This window comes from Triturus cristatus, chromosome 10 (genome assembly GCF_964204655.1).
Source record: "Triturus cristatus chromosome 10, aTriCri1.1, whole genome shotgun sequence".
Lineage (NCBI taxonomy): Eukaryota > Metazoa > Chordata > Amphibia > Caudata > Salamandridae > Triturus > Triturus cristatus.
Genome location: NC_140593.1, coordinates 861,801,935 through 861,817,639, shown reverse-complemented (window position 1 = coordinate 861,817,639; position 15,705 = coordinate 861,801,935). Strand labels below are relative to the sequence as shown.

Sequence of the window (15,705 nt, the reverse complement as noted above, 5' to 3'; positions counted from 1 at the left end):
AAATGTTGACAAAGTCTCTTTTGGCTACCATCAGCAGCTCTAAATACCTGCTGCGGAACATTTGCACAACCCAGTTGTATCTGTGGGCAGGTCGCAGGGTATGGGTTAGCGTCCCAACCTGGTTTCATCCATGTAAGCATGGATCATTCCCAGCCTTCCCCAATTTTAAACAGCTGTGTTCTAGTACAGTATGCTCTATGTAGGAGTTTGAGCTGCACCACTGAAAGCCTGTCCCAATTGCTACCTTTTTAGGGTACCTGCACGCATCAGCCCGGCCTCATCTCCTAGACTCCCAAGGCACTGCTCTCATCTATTCTTGAGATCGTTCGGACGGTGTCCGCAATTATTGAACAGTGTTTTGTATATCTGTGATATAGCATGCTTATGTAGTAACACTGCCAATGCTCAGGGGGGGACTCATCACCTGCAGTTCCATGCTGTAGTTGGAGAATACATGTGTAACCTCTACATAAATAAAGTGCTGAGTAAATGCAAGATCGAATTGGTTTTGGAGCATTACATACAAATAATAACAGTCCTTAGGGGCCCCATATATCACCTAACTTGGAAATACCCAGGAGATTCCACTTACTGAACCCCTGAAGTTTACCCCAACTCTTGAGGGCAGCAAAGTCCCACAGGGGCGCCTCCAACAAGAACTTGGCCTTTCATCCTGTTTCCAGAGCAGCTCTCTTCCACATTTTGATAAACGTAGTGGTTGGTAAAGGTTCTAGGCTATTGCGGCCACTGCCTTATAATTCCCCCAGGTAACCCAGTAATAATATTGCCCTCCTATCAGCCTATATTGAGGGTTCCAGCTGCATGGGGAAAGCCCAGTCATTCACCACTAGTAGTTGGGCTGCACAGTAATAGAGTTTTAGATAGGGCAGGGCTATGCCTTTTTCATAACGGTTCCCCGTCAATGTATGCAGCACTATCCTGGGGGTTCCTCCGTTCCAAAACATGCACATTGTCACACTGTCCACTTTTGCTAAACAAAAACTGTCCAGGACAGGACCCCATATGATGTATAAGAGGTACAGAAAATTAAGTGGCGCTGCCCTACCCATTATGAAGGTTGGGAACAATCTCCACTGTTTGACATCTGCTTTATATTTATCTAGGATTCTTCCCAGGTTGTGCTGCCCTTGTATTAAGCGATACCAAAGGGGTCCCTTGCTCACTTTGCCACTGGATTCAAGCTAGCCTGGCTGATGACGGCTGATTAGCCAGAAACCGGTCCCAGGATGCTTGTTTCCGGTCCAGGGAAGACATGGCTTGGCAGTTCGGGCTGGACTGTTCCCATGAGGCACAGGGTCAGAACTGATTTGCATATGGCCATGTCAGAACTGGGGTGGCGGAGTGAGCTAAAGAATGATGATGGATTAAACCCAGATCAGTTGACTGGGGGTGAGTGCTTGCAATGTTCAAAACTCCGTCCGTCATCCCCTTTGGGTTTTATCTTGTATTAAAGCATCACACCTCATCCAACATCAAAAGGACACCCAGCATTTCTGCCTCGTCCTTCGGCCCAAGTGGAATTCTGTTGAAAGTGTGCAATTTACCCATACTCTAGACATAAGGATCATGTATAATAGTTGGACCCAAGCCATGAATTCTAAGCCAAAGCTCACTTTCTGTAGGATTGACATAAGGTTTTGACCAACCAACTGTGTCTGCATTTCATGGCATTCTAATCTTGCGAATCCATCTCTGGCCCACTTTCTGGCCGGCAGCGTACCTGCTTTGTAACCTACTTTGTATAGTTTAGGTTGCTTTGCCCCATGCAGTGCCCTTGCATCTCTTTCCTCCAGTTGCCTATCTTCCTCTCTGGCTAGTACAGCCCGGTGAGATAGTTCAGCTATAGGGTCATGCAAGTATCTGATTCCCACAGATGATGCCTAGGTCTAGCATTGCTCCGTTTGCATTCCTATATTGTCTGGCATTAGTGGTTGTAAGGGGCCCTAATCACCGTTTTGTACGCTTCATATATAATTACCCCAGATTGCATTGTCCCTGCATTTACTATATAGAACAGTTCCATAGCTTCTGTCAGCTGCTTCTTGTATCCCAATCCCTAAATTCCCAAGGAGCAAGCCTGCAGCCCAGCCCTTGCAGGATGCTCTTGGTTTTAATTTGTGTGTAGTGTAGCGTGATGGGATGTACCTCTTGGTAAAAAGTGTGTGTCGCTATTTCTGATCTCTGAGCCAGTCGTACTAAAAAGTAATCTAATCTAGAGAGTGAACCCATTCCACCACACAGGTATAAATACTGCCGTTCACCAGGGTGCGCCTCCCTCCAAGGATCCATTCAGTCTAGAGCATTTAATGTTAAATTGTCTTTTATCCTCCCTACCCATTTGGTTAGTCTCTGTGACTGTATCCATTTCTGTCTGCACTGTGAGATTTAGGTCTCCTCCTATGATCAGAAGTATATCCAGAGGCTGAATGATCCATTTCACCATTTTTCCATCATCTTCAATTGGAACCCAGGGGTACATTTGTCCCCATTCCATTCCCTACTTGTGGCGGCATAACATCCCTAGGTCGGTCTGTGTTTGTGTGATTGTTAGGGGCAGTGATTTATGTGCCAAATACCCACCCCAGGAGAACAAGTTCTGAATCCAGCGTGAACTTGGACTTTGTGCCACTCTTTATCAAGGAATCTGCAATTATTACCCACCAGGTGTGTTTCCTGTAGCGGCATTAGATAAGGGTCCTCTGTGGATAGGAATTTTATTTATGGCCCCTCTTTTTAGCATTGACCTTCCATGTTAATGTTCTAAGGCCTAATCTAACTTATCTGTTAAGTTGCACCATACTCTTTGTATCTAAATCTTTTAAGTGAAGCATAACCTGCCTCTTTGCCACTCAGTAGTCTATTGTATCCCGAGATGTCACCCCCCCAGCCCGACTTAACTAAAACTTTCCCACCCTACTGCCTTATGCTGCGGGTTTAAAATTACCCACTGCCCTAATGGTGGAGAAGTGTGGCTCAATGATTAGAGCGGCAGACACTGATGCAGAGGTCTAGCCCGGGACCAGAGTTCAATTCCCCGCCTTGGCGGGTCTTGGGCTCAAAAATTCCACGGACCTGATAATTCTCGCCTCGGTGCCTATTCCAATCATGGAGTCCCACTCTGCAACTCTGGGCAATAGCTTGCTTAATCTCCACAACGGCCCCCACAACGCTAAGGATGCCTGGCCTCTACATTGGGGTGCCCAGGAGTGGAAGCCTCACAGGGAAAGCCAGGATGGGTTCCACAGCGGTATTCGTACAAGCGCCTTGAGACCCTTGCGGGTGAGTAATGCGCTATACAAGTATCAAATTTACATTTACATTTACAATGCTCGAGGTGCCTGCCACCTCTCCCCCACTTCGATCACATCAAACCTTTCAGACATCCAAACTGCCCATCGTGGCCTTCTCCTGCCTCTTCTTGTGGCGTGACGGGTGGTAGTCCTTTCAACTGTGGCACAGCGAGCCTTGTCGTGCCTCTGGCTTGTTCCAACTATTGTACTGTTTTCTGGACTCACTGCAACTTGATCCTCATTCTTTCTTCTATGTGTGCTGCGTTATGCAGCACACTGTAAGGAGGAAAACACCAAATGATTGTTCTTGTGCAGGAAGGTATCCCTTCCTGCACAAAAACAACCATCCCTGCAATGAGGGCACACTTGCACCATGATGCAAGGGTGCCTGCGTTGGCACTAGGCAGTCAACTGTGCACCAGCGTAGAGGAAAGCACAGGGATGCGTTGTGTTGCTGTAAATACGACACATCCCTGCCCTTTTCAAATGACGCACCTCGGCGCAGCAAGATGGCTTGCAGCGCCGCGCTGCTGCATTTTCTAGCAAATATGCCCCTAAGTTTTATGGTCAAGCTCTGTGTCTAAAGCAGCTCAGTATTTGCACTCCTCTGAGTGCTTGCCTCAATGATTGTAGTCATCTCAGGTACAACCGGGCATCAGCAAAGGGTTAAATAATTCTGCCGTTTTCTGAGGTTCCGGGCCATTGACTGGCACGTATAATTGACTATATTTCCACGGTTTGGGTGGCGGCCGATAAGGGTACATTGAGGTCCTTGAACATGCTACCATGCTTCAGTTGGAGAGAATTCATACAAATGAATGTACAGCAACAGGACCAATATATCATGTATAGACAGACCTCCCCACAGAAATATGGAAACCAAACACCCTGCAGTCACAATACCGAGACCGGTGTGTTAGCCCTAGGCTACCCCCAGCTAGGACTTCTGTGCAATGCACGTCCAGCCCCGAATGACAGAATCGGGGCTGCTGTATTTGAACTGAGCCACAGTAATAGTGCTAGTGTGCCATGCAAATCTTAGCTGCATAAAAAGGACAAGTGTATCATGCAGAAACAAACAGAACAGCCAGAACTTTAAAATGAGTGCAGAACTAGCCAGGACAGCCTGAACCCTAAAATTAGTGCAGAACCTGTCAGAACCTTCAAATTAGTGCAGAACCAGCCATAACAGCCAGAACCTTAAAATCAGTGCAAAACCAGCCAGAACCCTTAAATGAGTGCAGAACCAGCCAGAACAGCCTGAACCCTAAAATTAGTGCAGAACCTGTCAGAACCTTCAAATTAGTGCAGAACCAGCCATAACAGCCAGAACCTTAAAATCAGTGCAAAACCAGCCAGAACGGCCAGAACCCTTAAATTAGTGCAGAACCAGCCAGAACAGCCTGAACCCTAAAATGACTGCAGAACCTGTCAGAACCTTAAAATTAGTGCAGAACCAGCCATAACAGCCAGAACCCTAAAATTAGTGCAGAACCAGCCAGAACCTTCACATTAGTGCAGAACCAGCCATAAAAGCCAGAACCCTAAAATTAGTACAGAACCAGCCCTAACTTTAAAAGTAGTAGGAATCTATAAACAGTCGACACCGAAATAGGTCTACTGTGAGGCAAGCCAAGTAGACTCTCGAAAACTAGGGCTAGTGCTGGGCACCCTACAACGTCTCACCACAGAAATGAGATTAGTGTAGTTTGCGACCGGAGTAGTGAGACATGGAAATAGGGTATGTGTCGTGTCACTACAAACTTAGATAGAACTTGTACCATTTACCCACTTACGCCCCCGTTGGGCTTCTGATGGTCCCTCTCTGGACGCTTTAGTCCCCCCCTTATAGCTGTTGTCTGAATGCGGTGGTAGGGGCTTGCGCCTGCTGTTTGCCCGCACGCACCCCGCACATCCTGATACTTTTTTAATTGCCGTATGACTAGAGGCATGTGCCAACAACAATGACCCCTAGAAACAAGGCTAATGTCCCATGCGCGTAGACTAAAATACTGCGTGTGTGTTACACAATTAGAACTAGTGAGGTATGCACCTAGACCCATAAAGTCTCACATGCACAATTAGAACTAGTGAGGTATGCACCTAGACCCATAAAGTCTCACATGCACAATTAGAACTAGTGAGGTATGCACCTAGACCCATAAAGTCTCACATGCACAATTAGAACTAGTGAGTTATGCACCCAGACCCATAACTAGTCTCAAATACATAATTAGAACTAATGTATTATGCACCCAGACGCCCACTAATCTGAAATAAAGAACTACAAGTGTTTTGTTAATGCCAACCCCCACTAATCTCAAATACACCAGTAGAACTGGTGTAGTATACATCTAGACCCCCTATAGTCTGCAATACAGAATTATAACTAGTGTTTTTTGCACCCAGACCACCATTCTGAAATACAGAACTAGTGTGCCATGCACCCACCTTACTCTAGAAATAGCGTGTCATGCACCCAGACTACCCCACTAGTCTCAGCTGAACTACTGTGTTATGGGCTCAGACAAATCTAGAACTAGCGTGTCATGCACCCAGACTACCCCACTAGTCTCAGCTGAACTACTGTGTTATGCGCTCAGACAACTCTAGAACTAGTGTGTCATGCACCCAGACTACCCCTCTAGTCTGAAATGCGGAACTAGTGTTATGCGCTCAGACAACTCTAGAACTAGCGTGTCATGCACCCAGACTACCACAAAAATCTGAAATTGAGAACTAGTGTTATGCGCTCAGACAAATCTAGAACTAGCGTGTCATGCACCCAGACTACCCCACTAGTCTGAAATGCAGAACTAGTGTTATGCGCTCAGACAACTCTAGAACTAGCGTGTCATGCACCCAGACTACCACACTAGTCTGAAATGCAGTACTAGTGTTATGCGCTCAGACAACTCTAGAACTAGCGTGTCATGCACCCAGACTACCCCACTAGTCTGAAATTCAGAACTAGTGTTATGCACTCAGACAAATCTAGAACTAGCGTGTCATGCACCCAGACCACTCCAATAGTCTGAAATGCAGAACTAGAGTGTTATGCGCCCAGCCGGACTACCACACATTTTCAATACAGAATTTTCAATACAGAGTGTTTTCTGAACCCAGACCGCCACCAGTCTGAAATGCAGAACTAGTGTATCATGTACCCAGACCACGCCACTAGTCTGAAATGTAGTCCTAGTGTGGTATGCGCCAAGACCCCCTCACTGGTCTGAAGTGCAGAACTAGTGTGCTTTGCACCCAGCCTCACCCCTACACTAGTCTCAAATACACTATTATCACTGGTGAGTTATGCATCCAGGCTCCCGCTGGTCTGAAATACAGAATTAGAACTAGTGTGACATGCATTCATTTTCCCAACGCTTCAGAAACAAAGAAGCAGTGTGTTAAGCAACAAACCCCCTATTCATAACATTAGTGTGCTGTGGGTTGTCTTTGTATGCATGCACACTCTTCTGCCATAAGTCTAGCGTGCAGCGATCCCACTAATCAGAAATGCAGAGCTCAAACTATAGTGTTCTGTGCAAGGACCCGTGGCCACTGGTGTGAAATACAGAGTCAGAACTAATGTACTGAATATAGACTCATTTCAGCCATAACTCTAGTGTGCCCTGTTATGTTTTCTTTTGCTAAATTTATTAGTATAGCGCACTAATCACCCGAGAGGGTATCCAGGCGCTTGGACAGGTGTGTAGTGTGGAATATCGAACTTGAACTAGTGTGTCTGAAGTAAGGCGAGTGAGCTGTGCCCTCACGCGTGTGAGTTATGGAACACTAGTGAGTTATGGAACACTAGTGCGTTATGTACCCACACACATAACAGAATGGAGGGGAGAGCTACATTAGCGCTTTATGCACGTTCTTGCTGCATTTGCAGGACCATCCGCACCATCACTGGCTGTACAGTTGGGTTCATTAGTGAGTTGGTCCAACCAGTGCTCAACATATAGCAGAGTGCAAAGAGGCGCGAGGGTGTTGGCAGCGACTGCTGAACGTGCACTGGACTTTGAATAATGCACACTGCCGCTGATGTGTCAAGAGGCACACCACTGCCGCGGTTTCGCAACAGCCTGTTGACTGTCATGGCCGCAGGTTGATAACCTATCTACTAATCCCAGTGAGAACAAAGGTGGCGGTTCTCTCATGGTGCTCCGGTCCAACCCTCCAGAGATAAGGCCCTGTAGCTTCGGCTGCACCTGCTGTCCTAGTGCATCTGGACTTCAAAGCACTGAGGTGCAAACTTACACATCTTTCACGCAACTCTGGTCGGAATCCAATTTCGCTGGACTGTGCTGTGCAAGGGGGGCAGCCAGCACAGAGGCATGCTTTGCTGAGATTGGCCTGCTGCTGCTGACGGCCCCTGATCTGAAGAACAGACAGGCTGCTTTGTGTGAGGCAAGCCTCTCAACATGGCACCGAGATGGGTGTGCACTGCCTCGAATAGGATTTGCGCTGGGCGCACACGGTCCTAAAACACATTCCTAAACCTCGACGAACTCAGAGGGACCGCATGGGTTGGCTGCATTACAGCACCCAGGCAGTGCGCTGGTGTTTGGGGGAAATGAACATATGTCCCCTAGTTTACGTCTGCTTGCAGTATGTGGTTATTTTTTATGAAAAGCCCCGTCTTGCTATCTTAGACCAGATTTGCACAAAACATCTGGGTATAGCCGCTGGTCAGCCCAGTAATGTCTCCTTGAAGCGAAGTGCTGCAAAGAATCCCAGAGTGGCTTTTGCACTGAAAAAAAGGCGTCCTTTCAGCGCAAAAAACACCTTTCGCACTGGATAGTAATTCTCGTGTAAGGCTTTATGTCGCTTTTCATCACTTTGAGCCGGTACAAAGTCTTAATACATCTAGGCTTGGATCTATGACAAGACTCAACTCTTTGCAGTTGAAGCACGTGTGACAACCAATGCAGAATGTGTAAAAAATAAATACTTAAACAAATGGGTTCAGGGTTCAAGGTTTTCTGGGAGACAGTTGCATGATCTGGAGTTGCAAAATGCTTATTTTTCATTCCACCTCATGTCTTATTCTTCAATCACCCTAAACTTCCTGTCTTTTTACCTCACTCTACGTGTTTTTTTTTCATCTCTTCTTTTCCCCTTTGTCGCTCTTTTCCCAGATTTCTCTTCCCCTTCCTTCTTTTCTTGCTCTTTTCTCACTTACTCTGGATTAAAGTCCGGTGAAAAATAAGTACCGGTCCCCAAACATGGGTGTGGATGCCCACCAAACCTGAGTGTCGATGCCCAACACCAGCAGCAACATGTACATAGTACGTGTTTGTGATAACCTGAGTTGTCAATCAATGCCATTGCTTAATTTCAGTTGATGTTTGCCGGTGGTACCCATCAGCACTTTTTTAGGGGAGCAGGACCAGTGGAGGCTCCTCCGCTAAGATGGAGAACCATCGCCCCACTGCTTTCAGAGCAGTGTAAAAGCAAAAATAAAGTGATAATAACAGAAGTTATTTCTGTTATTATCATTTTCTTTTTGGTATCTGCCAGGTTGGGTGGGGCAGGGCTGGGCTGCAGTGACGTCCGGGGGGGAGGAGTGGTTGCAGCTCTCCAAAGTGCGCATGACTGTCTGGCCTGCCTGAGATGCGAACTCTACATGTTCCTACCAGGCTGTATTACACAGCTGGTGGGGAACATGCCCAGTATCCCATTCCCCGTCTGAGCGCCGAGCCACGGCACTCAGACCAATCACAATGCTGCAAATTGTGATTGACGTTGCAAATTGTGATTGCTTTAGGGGAGGGAACCTGTGTGCTTCCTGGAGAGATAACGAGGGACAACGGAGGAGAGATGACTGAGGATTTGAGAAGTGTCGAGGAGGTGTTTATTTTTTTATTTTGTACCCCTGCGGACACCCCCTCCCCCCCATCCCCTACTCTCTCATTCGCTGCCAGCTTCTACTCTGCAGGATATTTTATATTTGTCCCCATTGGCACTCTGATTCTCATAGATTAAATGCAAAGTGCGCTGCTAAATATAGTTCTGTTATTCCACTAGCTGCATTGAATGTCTGACATGAGAGCCTTTCGCCATCTTGTGTCAGAATTACAAACTGCAGCTAAATTATTTAAAAAGTTGAATAAAATGTGATCAGGTATGAAGCATTATTAAGCAGTTTCTAGGAGCCGCCTCATATTGTAAAAGGAAACAGTGCATTAGTTGTGGCTAATTGTACTAAGTTCCCTGAAGTCAACCACAACAAAACAACTGCTTAGTTCACATAATATGGTGGTTACTATGTGTCAACAGCACAAAGGAGTGGGCGGCAGCTTCCAAAGAAAAACGTTGGGCCCCAGAGCTTAATTATTATTATTATTATTATTATTATTATTATTATTATTATTATTATTATTATTATTATTATTATTATTGTTATTATTCGTATTCTTCTTCTTTGTTTTTTTATTATTATTAATATTCTTCTTCGTATTATTTAGATTTTGTTTTTTTAAACTAAGCACTGGTTTCGGCTCCTTGTGTGCACACTGGCTCGCCGGCATTGCTGAGTGGATCTCAGTGGATCTCACTCTCCTCTCCTTAGGCCTTCTCTCTCTTACCCGTCTCCGTTCTCCTTCGAAAGGAAAGCTTCCGTCGCCGCAGGCGGTTAAAGCCGCCGTCGGACTCCTCACTGCTCGGAGAGCCCGGGATCATATTAGTCTAGGAAATGAAGAAAGGATATTCACATATAAAGATACTATAATACTAATAATATTACTAGCAATAAACATAATAGCAACAACATTGATAGCAATTCTTCTTTGTTATTGGTATGGTTTTATGTTCTGGTTGATGTTCAAATTAATGCTATACCATAACAGGTTAGTCCGGCACCCACTGAACTGCTACCTAGTTAGATCCCTATATTCAAGTTCGGGAAGGATGATAATCAGTCTACATTTTCAAGCCTTTCAGGAAAGGCACGAGAAGGAAGCAAAACATTCTAAACAACATTTTTAAACGTTCTACTTACCATAATGGCTGGGATGCTGCTGTGCATGACTCTGTTCTGAAAGTAGTCTGTCAATGAGGTCCTTGGTAAACAGACTACCTATTCTATATGTTGTTATGTTATGTTATATTCATTTCTATAGCGCACAACTCACCCGGGGGCATCTCGGCGCTCGCCTAGAAATTTGACCTGAAAACTGGAAATCGGGAACACAGTTAAAATAGGAATGCTTTTAATTGTTTTCTAAAGGTGCTATATATAGAGATTTTACGTAGGGGAACTGGTAGCTTATTCCAGTATCTTGGAGCCAAATACGAGAATGCTTTTCCCCCGGTGCGACTCAAACGTATACGTGGGACTCGTAGAAGGCCAAGTGCACCGGATCTGAGGTTTCTGTTAGGTATATGTTTAATAAGTCTCTTTTGAAGATAATGGGGGCCTCTGCCATTAAGCGCATTGTAGGTGAGACAGCATATCTTAAAAAACAATCTCTTTCTCACCGAAAGCCAATGAAGCTCTCTCAGCAGGGGAGCCGAGGGAGAGCCTGCTGGGCGGTTCAGTACCATTCTGGCCACCGTGTTCTGAATCACTTGCAGTTTGCTTAGCAGGGTCTCTCCCACTTCTGCCAACAGAGCATTACCGTAGTCCAAGCGGCTGATGACCATGGCTTGGACCAGGGTTCTGCGATGATTCGTGGGCATGTAAGGAAGGATTTTGCAAAGCAAATGCAAACTATAGTAGCAGGAGCTGGTAGTGGCAGCAATATGGTCTTTCATGGTTAGTGACTGATATTACTGATATACTATATTGTAAATATAGTAGTGGAGACAGTCTGTACTTTGATTTAACACCTTGAAAACACTACCACCCAGACTTACTAACAGTTCATTCAACGCAGTACAGCAAGGCAAACTGCTGCGCTGCACAAACGGGAGAGACCTGAACTGCACCATATTTACAAAGACATCGCGCCGTTTTGATCTCTCCCTGTGCTGGCGCACTTGTGGATGCCTAGAGCCAATGCAGTCCCCCTTGTGGCATGGTGCAAATTTGCCTGTGTTATTGACATGCTAGTTTTAGTGCAGGAAGGTGCCCCTTCCTGCACAAAAACTATTCAGGGAGGTGTAGTCCTCTTTGCATGTGTGCTGCAGAAAGCAGCACACATGCAAAGAGAAAGTAACACGGAGAAATAAAGATATTTATTCTTGTTACGCTAGCATTGGGTATAGACAAACCATTTTGGGACACACACAGGTTAACACTTTAGTAAATCTGAGTTTGTGTCAAAATACATGGATGCCTGCCCGGGAACGCCCTTGCTCCACCCATGTAACACTTTCCCAATGCATGGTAATGTACGGCAGCGCATGGTGCTACGTTACATATTTTGGGGGTGAAAAGTAATGCAAGGCAACACAAATATCAATTTACATGGCTTTGTAAATGGCACTCAAGCACTTGCGTTGTCCTGCTTCCCTAGCAGGTCTACCCAACCTAATGAGTCTTCTCAAAGCTTTAAACCTTTTCCAATTTGACAGAAAGCACAACCTTTTTCATTTGTCTCAGGCGGTCATTGTTGGTCTTGGCCCACTCTGCAAGGTCCTCACCAAACTTACTTCCTTCACCCTCCTGTTTTCTGAAAACATTTGTGTTGGCTTTTAGGACTCTGTACACTTTACCACTGCAAACCAGTGATAAACTGCTCGTGCTCTCTCCTTTAAACATGGTAGAATTGGTTGACACCCAATTGGCACATTTCAGCATCCTCATTGGAATCTTTATTTCGCATTTAGATTAATGCATAAAAAGTACATAAAAACATGGCTAGAATACATCCAATAAAAGCACCCTTGCATCCAGACAATTCATTCTACAATAACTCATTGAGCTAATAAACTATTTAAAAACATCAGAGAAGTACATAGATAATAAGAACAGAACTATCTAAAAGTATAGAAACAGCTATTTTGACAGACAAAGTTATAATAGATTACTCGTCGATTTGATAAATCAGTTAAAACAGAGAACACTGTTAATAATAATAAAAAACTTTCTGTTAATGTAAAAACAGCTGTTAGTAAACAAAGTTATACTGGTCTACATATACTAAAATAAAGTCGTTCACTACAGTGGGAATACCAGTATAAGGTTCGAGAAAGATTTGAAAACATAAACGGTTACAGACTCGGAGAATACAAACATTTAGAGCATGTCCCTTATGGTGAAATGTTCGCCTTTCTAATCCTTAAATCGGCTAATAAATAGAAAGTGATCGTATAACATACATAAGCGGTTTCCAATAGTCGTTATACTTCCAAAGCCTGATTGTGCATACGTAAACTGAGTTTTTTCAATAGTGGATTCATGAATTTTCCTCTCTCAGCCTTATAAAATGAACAAAAGAAAAGCAGATGCGAAATAGATTGCTTAGATAAACCGTCAAAGGGACAAAAAGACAGCTGGTTTACCGAATGGGATTGAGCAGGGTACCCAGCTATTAAATGAATATAATTCAATCTGAATCTCACCCGAGCAAAACGATGTCTAATATTGGTAACAAATGAGAGATAAGATAGGTGCTCAGTAGCCACAGTTGGTGATGCTCAGTAGGCGGTAACTGAGGTTTTCATTTGGTTATTTTGCCATTTATCTTGGGTGCGGTTGGCGATAAAAAGTTATTTTAACTGGGTTTAAGGGAACAATGTACAGTGGGACAGTGAATCATACAAAATCTTTAGGTCCAGCTTGCTAAAACGTTGTTTCACATAGGGAAGCAAGGTGATTGAGGAAGCTCGGTCCAAGCTTGGTCCAAGGATAGAATATCCTTTAACACTGTTTGGTTTAAAAGGACTGTTTCCCTTTTCCAGATCGATAGCCATGTCATCAGCTGAGCCAATTTATGGTGTCAGAAATAAACGAGAAGCTTAGTTCCTTGTGGACTAAAATATTTGGTCAAGATTTAATTTACTTGTAAGTCCCTTGTAAAGTGGTACTACATGTACCCAGGGCCTGTAAATTAAATGCTATCACTGGGCCTGCAGCACTGATTGTGCCACCCACTTAAGCAGCCCTTTAAAAATGCCTCAGGCCTGCTATTTCAGCCTCTGTGTGCAGCTTTAAAGTGCCATTTTGATGTGGCAAAATAAACCCTTTTCCAAGCTTAAACCTTCCTTCTTAATAAATATAAGTCATCTGTAGCGTAGGCCCTAAACAGTCTATAGGGGAGGGAGCAGTTTATTTAAAAAGGTGGACATGTACTTTTTACTTTTACATGTACTGGTAGTGAAAAACTCTTCAATTTGTTTTTCACTACTGTGAGGCCTGCGAGGATAACATTTGGTTACCTTATTACATATAGTAAGTGATAACTTTCAATTGGGATCAGGTATGTATATCCAGTTTGGTTTCTAAAGAATTGTAATTTCAAACCTTTTTTCATGGTAAAGTCGGATTAAAGTCACAATTCTGAAAATGCCACTTTTAAATACTGTTCGGAATTTTGGAGAAAATATTGCAACACGCGATAGACATGGCTTGGATTGATGAATCAACAAGAGCATATCTCACAACATCCAACCCACGAAGGCCTAATTTGTACATGATACCTAAGATTCATAAAAACCTGGATGATACTCCTTTCAGACCTATCGTATCTGGTTGTGGGTCCATTTTTGACCACCTGGGCAGATATTTAGATCATTTTTTGCAAAAATGTGTGCAAAGCTGGAAATCATATATTAAAGATACAACAGATTTTTTATTAAAACTACAAAACATTGAATGGAACACACAAGCACCTTGGCTACTTTGTACTATAGATGTAGTTGCACTCTATACGTCAATAGCGCATGCAGCAGGATTAGAAGCAGTCGAGTGAATTGAAGAATAAATTCAATTAAGTTTGAAAATGTATGGTTTAAAGTGTGGTGAGACCACCAAGTGAATAGTGCACAGCTAATTCAAGTCTCAGTGCTTGTTATTAACTACTACTTGAACTCCGCAAGAACTGGCCACTCTTGCTAGCTGTAGCACCCAGCAAGAAATAAGGAATAAATTAAACATAAATATTGGAGTGCACCTCCTAATCCCCATAATATTACTTTTAATATACTGACATTTTCTTCTCCCAACCCATTGGTGCCTGCAGCCTGTATCCTGGGTCACATATCTAGGTGTAGTTGGCAGTTGGTCTTTGTGGATTGCTCCCAGACAGTGAGAAAAAGGGGGTGTTGGCAGGATCGGCCAGCTCTGACTTGATTGGGCTGCAAAGCTAACACCTACCACACTTGCATGTCAAAAGCCTCGGCTTCAGCACACTCAACAAAGGGTTTCACACTAGTCTTTTGTGCCCCCAAACAAGCTTGGGTCAGGACAGGGAGGAAGGAAATCCCCAACACCTCTAGTAGTGGAACCTTTAGAATGGTATCCTACTTCAAAACTGGCACCAAGGATAAACTGTGGACCCTCAAATCTAACTCTTGACTACACTCCTGGACTGGAGGAAACTGCAGAAGGACGCAGTGCTGTACGGCTGTTTGAGGCCCTCCCTGCTTACTGAGAAGAAAGACTAGACCTGCATCCACCATCCCAGACTGAAGTGACTTCATGGGCCATGTGACTGACCTCCTTTTCTGAGCTATGGAGACATAACAAGTTCCAGAGGCCTTGCTGCATATGCCCAGCTGACCTGCTGCTTGGTCCTTTAACTAGACCTGAAATTGGACCTGCCTGAGCCCTGCTGGCCTCTGTTGGAGTGAGTTCATGATCCGCAAAAGGTGCACCTCAGGTCCTGGACCCTTCGTGTGGCATCAGTTGAGCTCCCCCTTCAAAAAAAGAAGAAATCCTGAAGTTTTGGACTTGTAGCGACCGCAAACAGGCCTGTTTGCACCAAGATCTTGCCACATGTGCCGACCGTCAGCACGAAGCTCTGGTGAACCTGACTCTTTGTGCTTCAGCGACCATCAGCAACAACTGGAAACGTGAGATCTGCAATTTGTGCTACAACATTGACAGCTCGCGGTGACCGCTAACGTGCATCTCAACAACCGTTTGTGACGTCCGACAGGATCTTCGCACCACATCGATGACCATCTGCGAGCCAACTCTGCACTTCATGCCACAGCGACTAACATCCGCGATGCTCTCCCTGCTCCTTGCGGTGCCCTCCACTGTGAACAGAACTCTTTGTGCTGGACTTTAGAATATAACTCTTTCAGCCAGACTAACCTGATCCTTGTATCTGGCCCACGCTCCAGCGCAGTCGGCCTGAACATGTGAACTTCACCCAGTGTTACACAACCAGATAACCATGAGGGGAGCTTTATGCTTTTGGGTGCTATAATTACCATAAATCTTTGAAATTTCTTATTTCTGGTTCTACTGAACTAATGTTTGTCATTTTGGTGT

At 44.6% G+C, this 15,705-nt stretch overlaps 1 protein-coding gene across 1 annotated transcript in view; it reads right to left on the bottom strand.

Moving 5' to 3' along the window:
• KCNH2 (potassium voltage-gated channel subfamily H member 2) overlaps nt 1-15,705 on the bottom strand; it is a 1,592,201-nt gene that overhangs the window by 34,272 nt on the left and 1,542,224 nt on the right. The window contains exon 11 of the mRNA XM_085628486.1: nt 9,908-10,007. Within this exon, the coding sequence (XP_085484612.1) occupies nt 9,908-10,007 (100 nt within the window). The remainder of the gene's footprint in view (nt 1-9,907; nt 10,008-15,705) is intronic.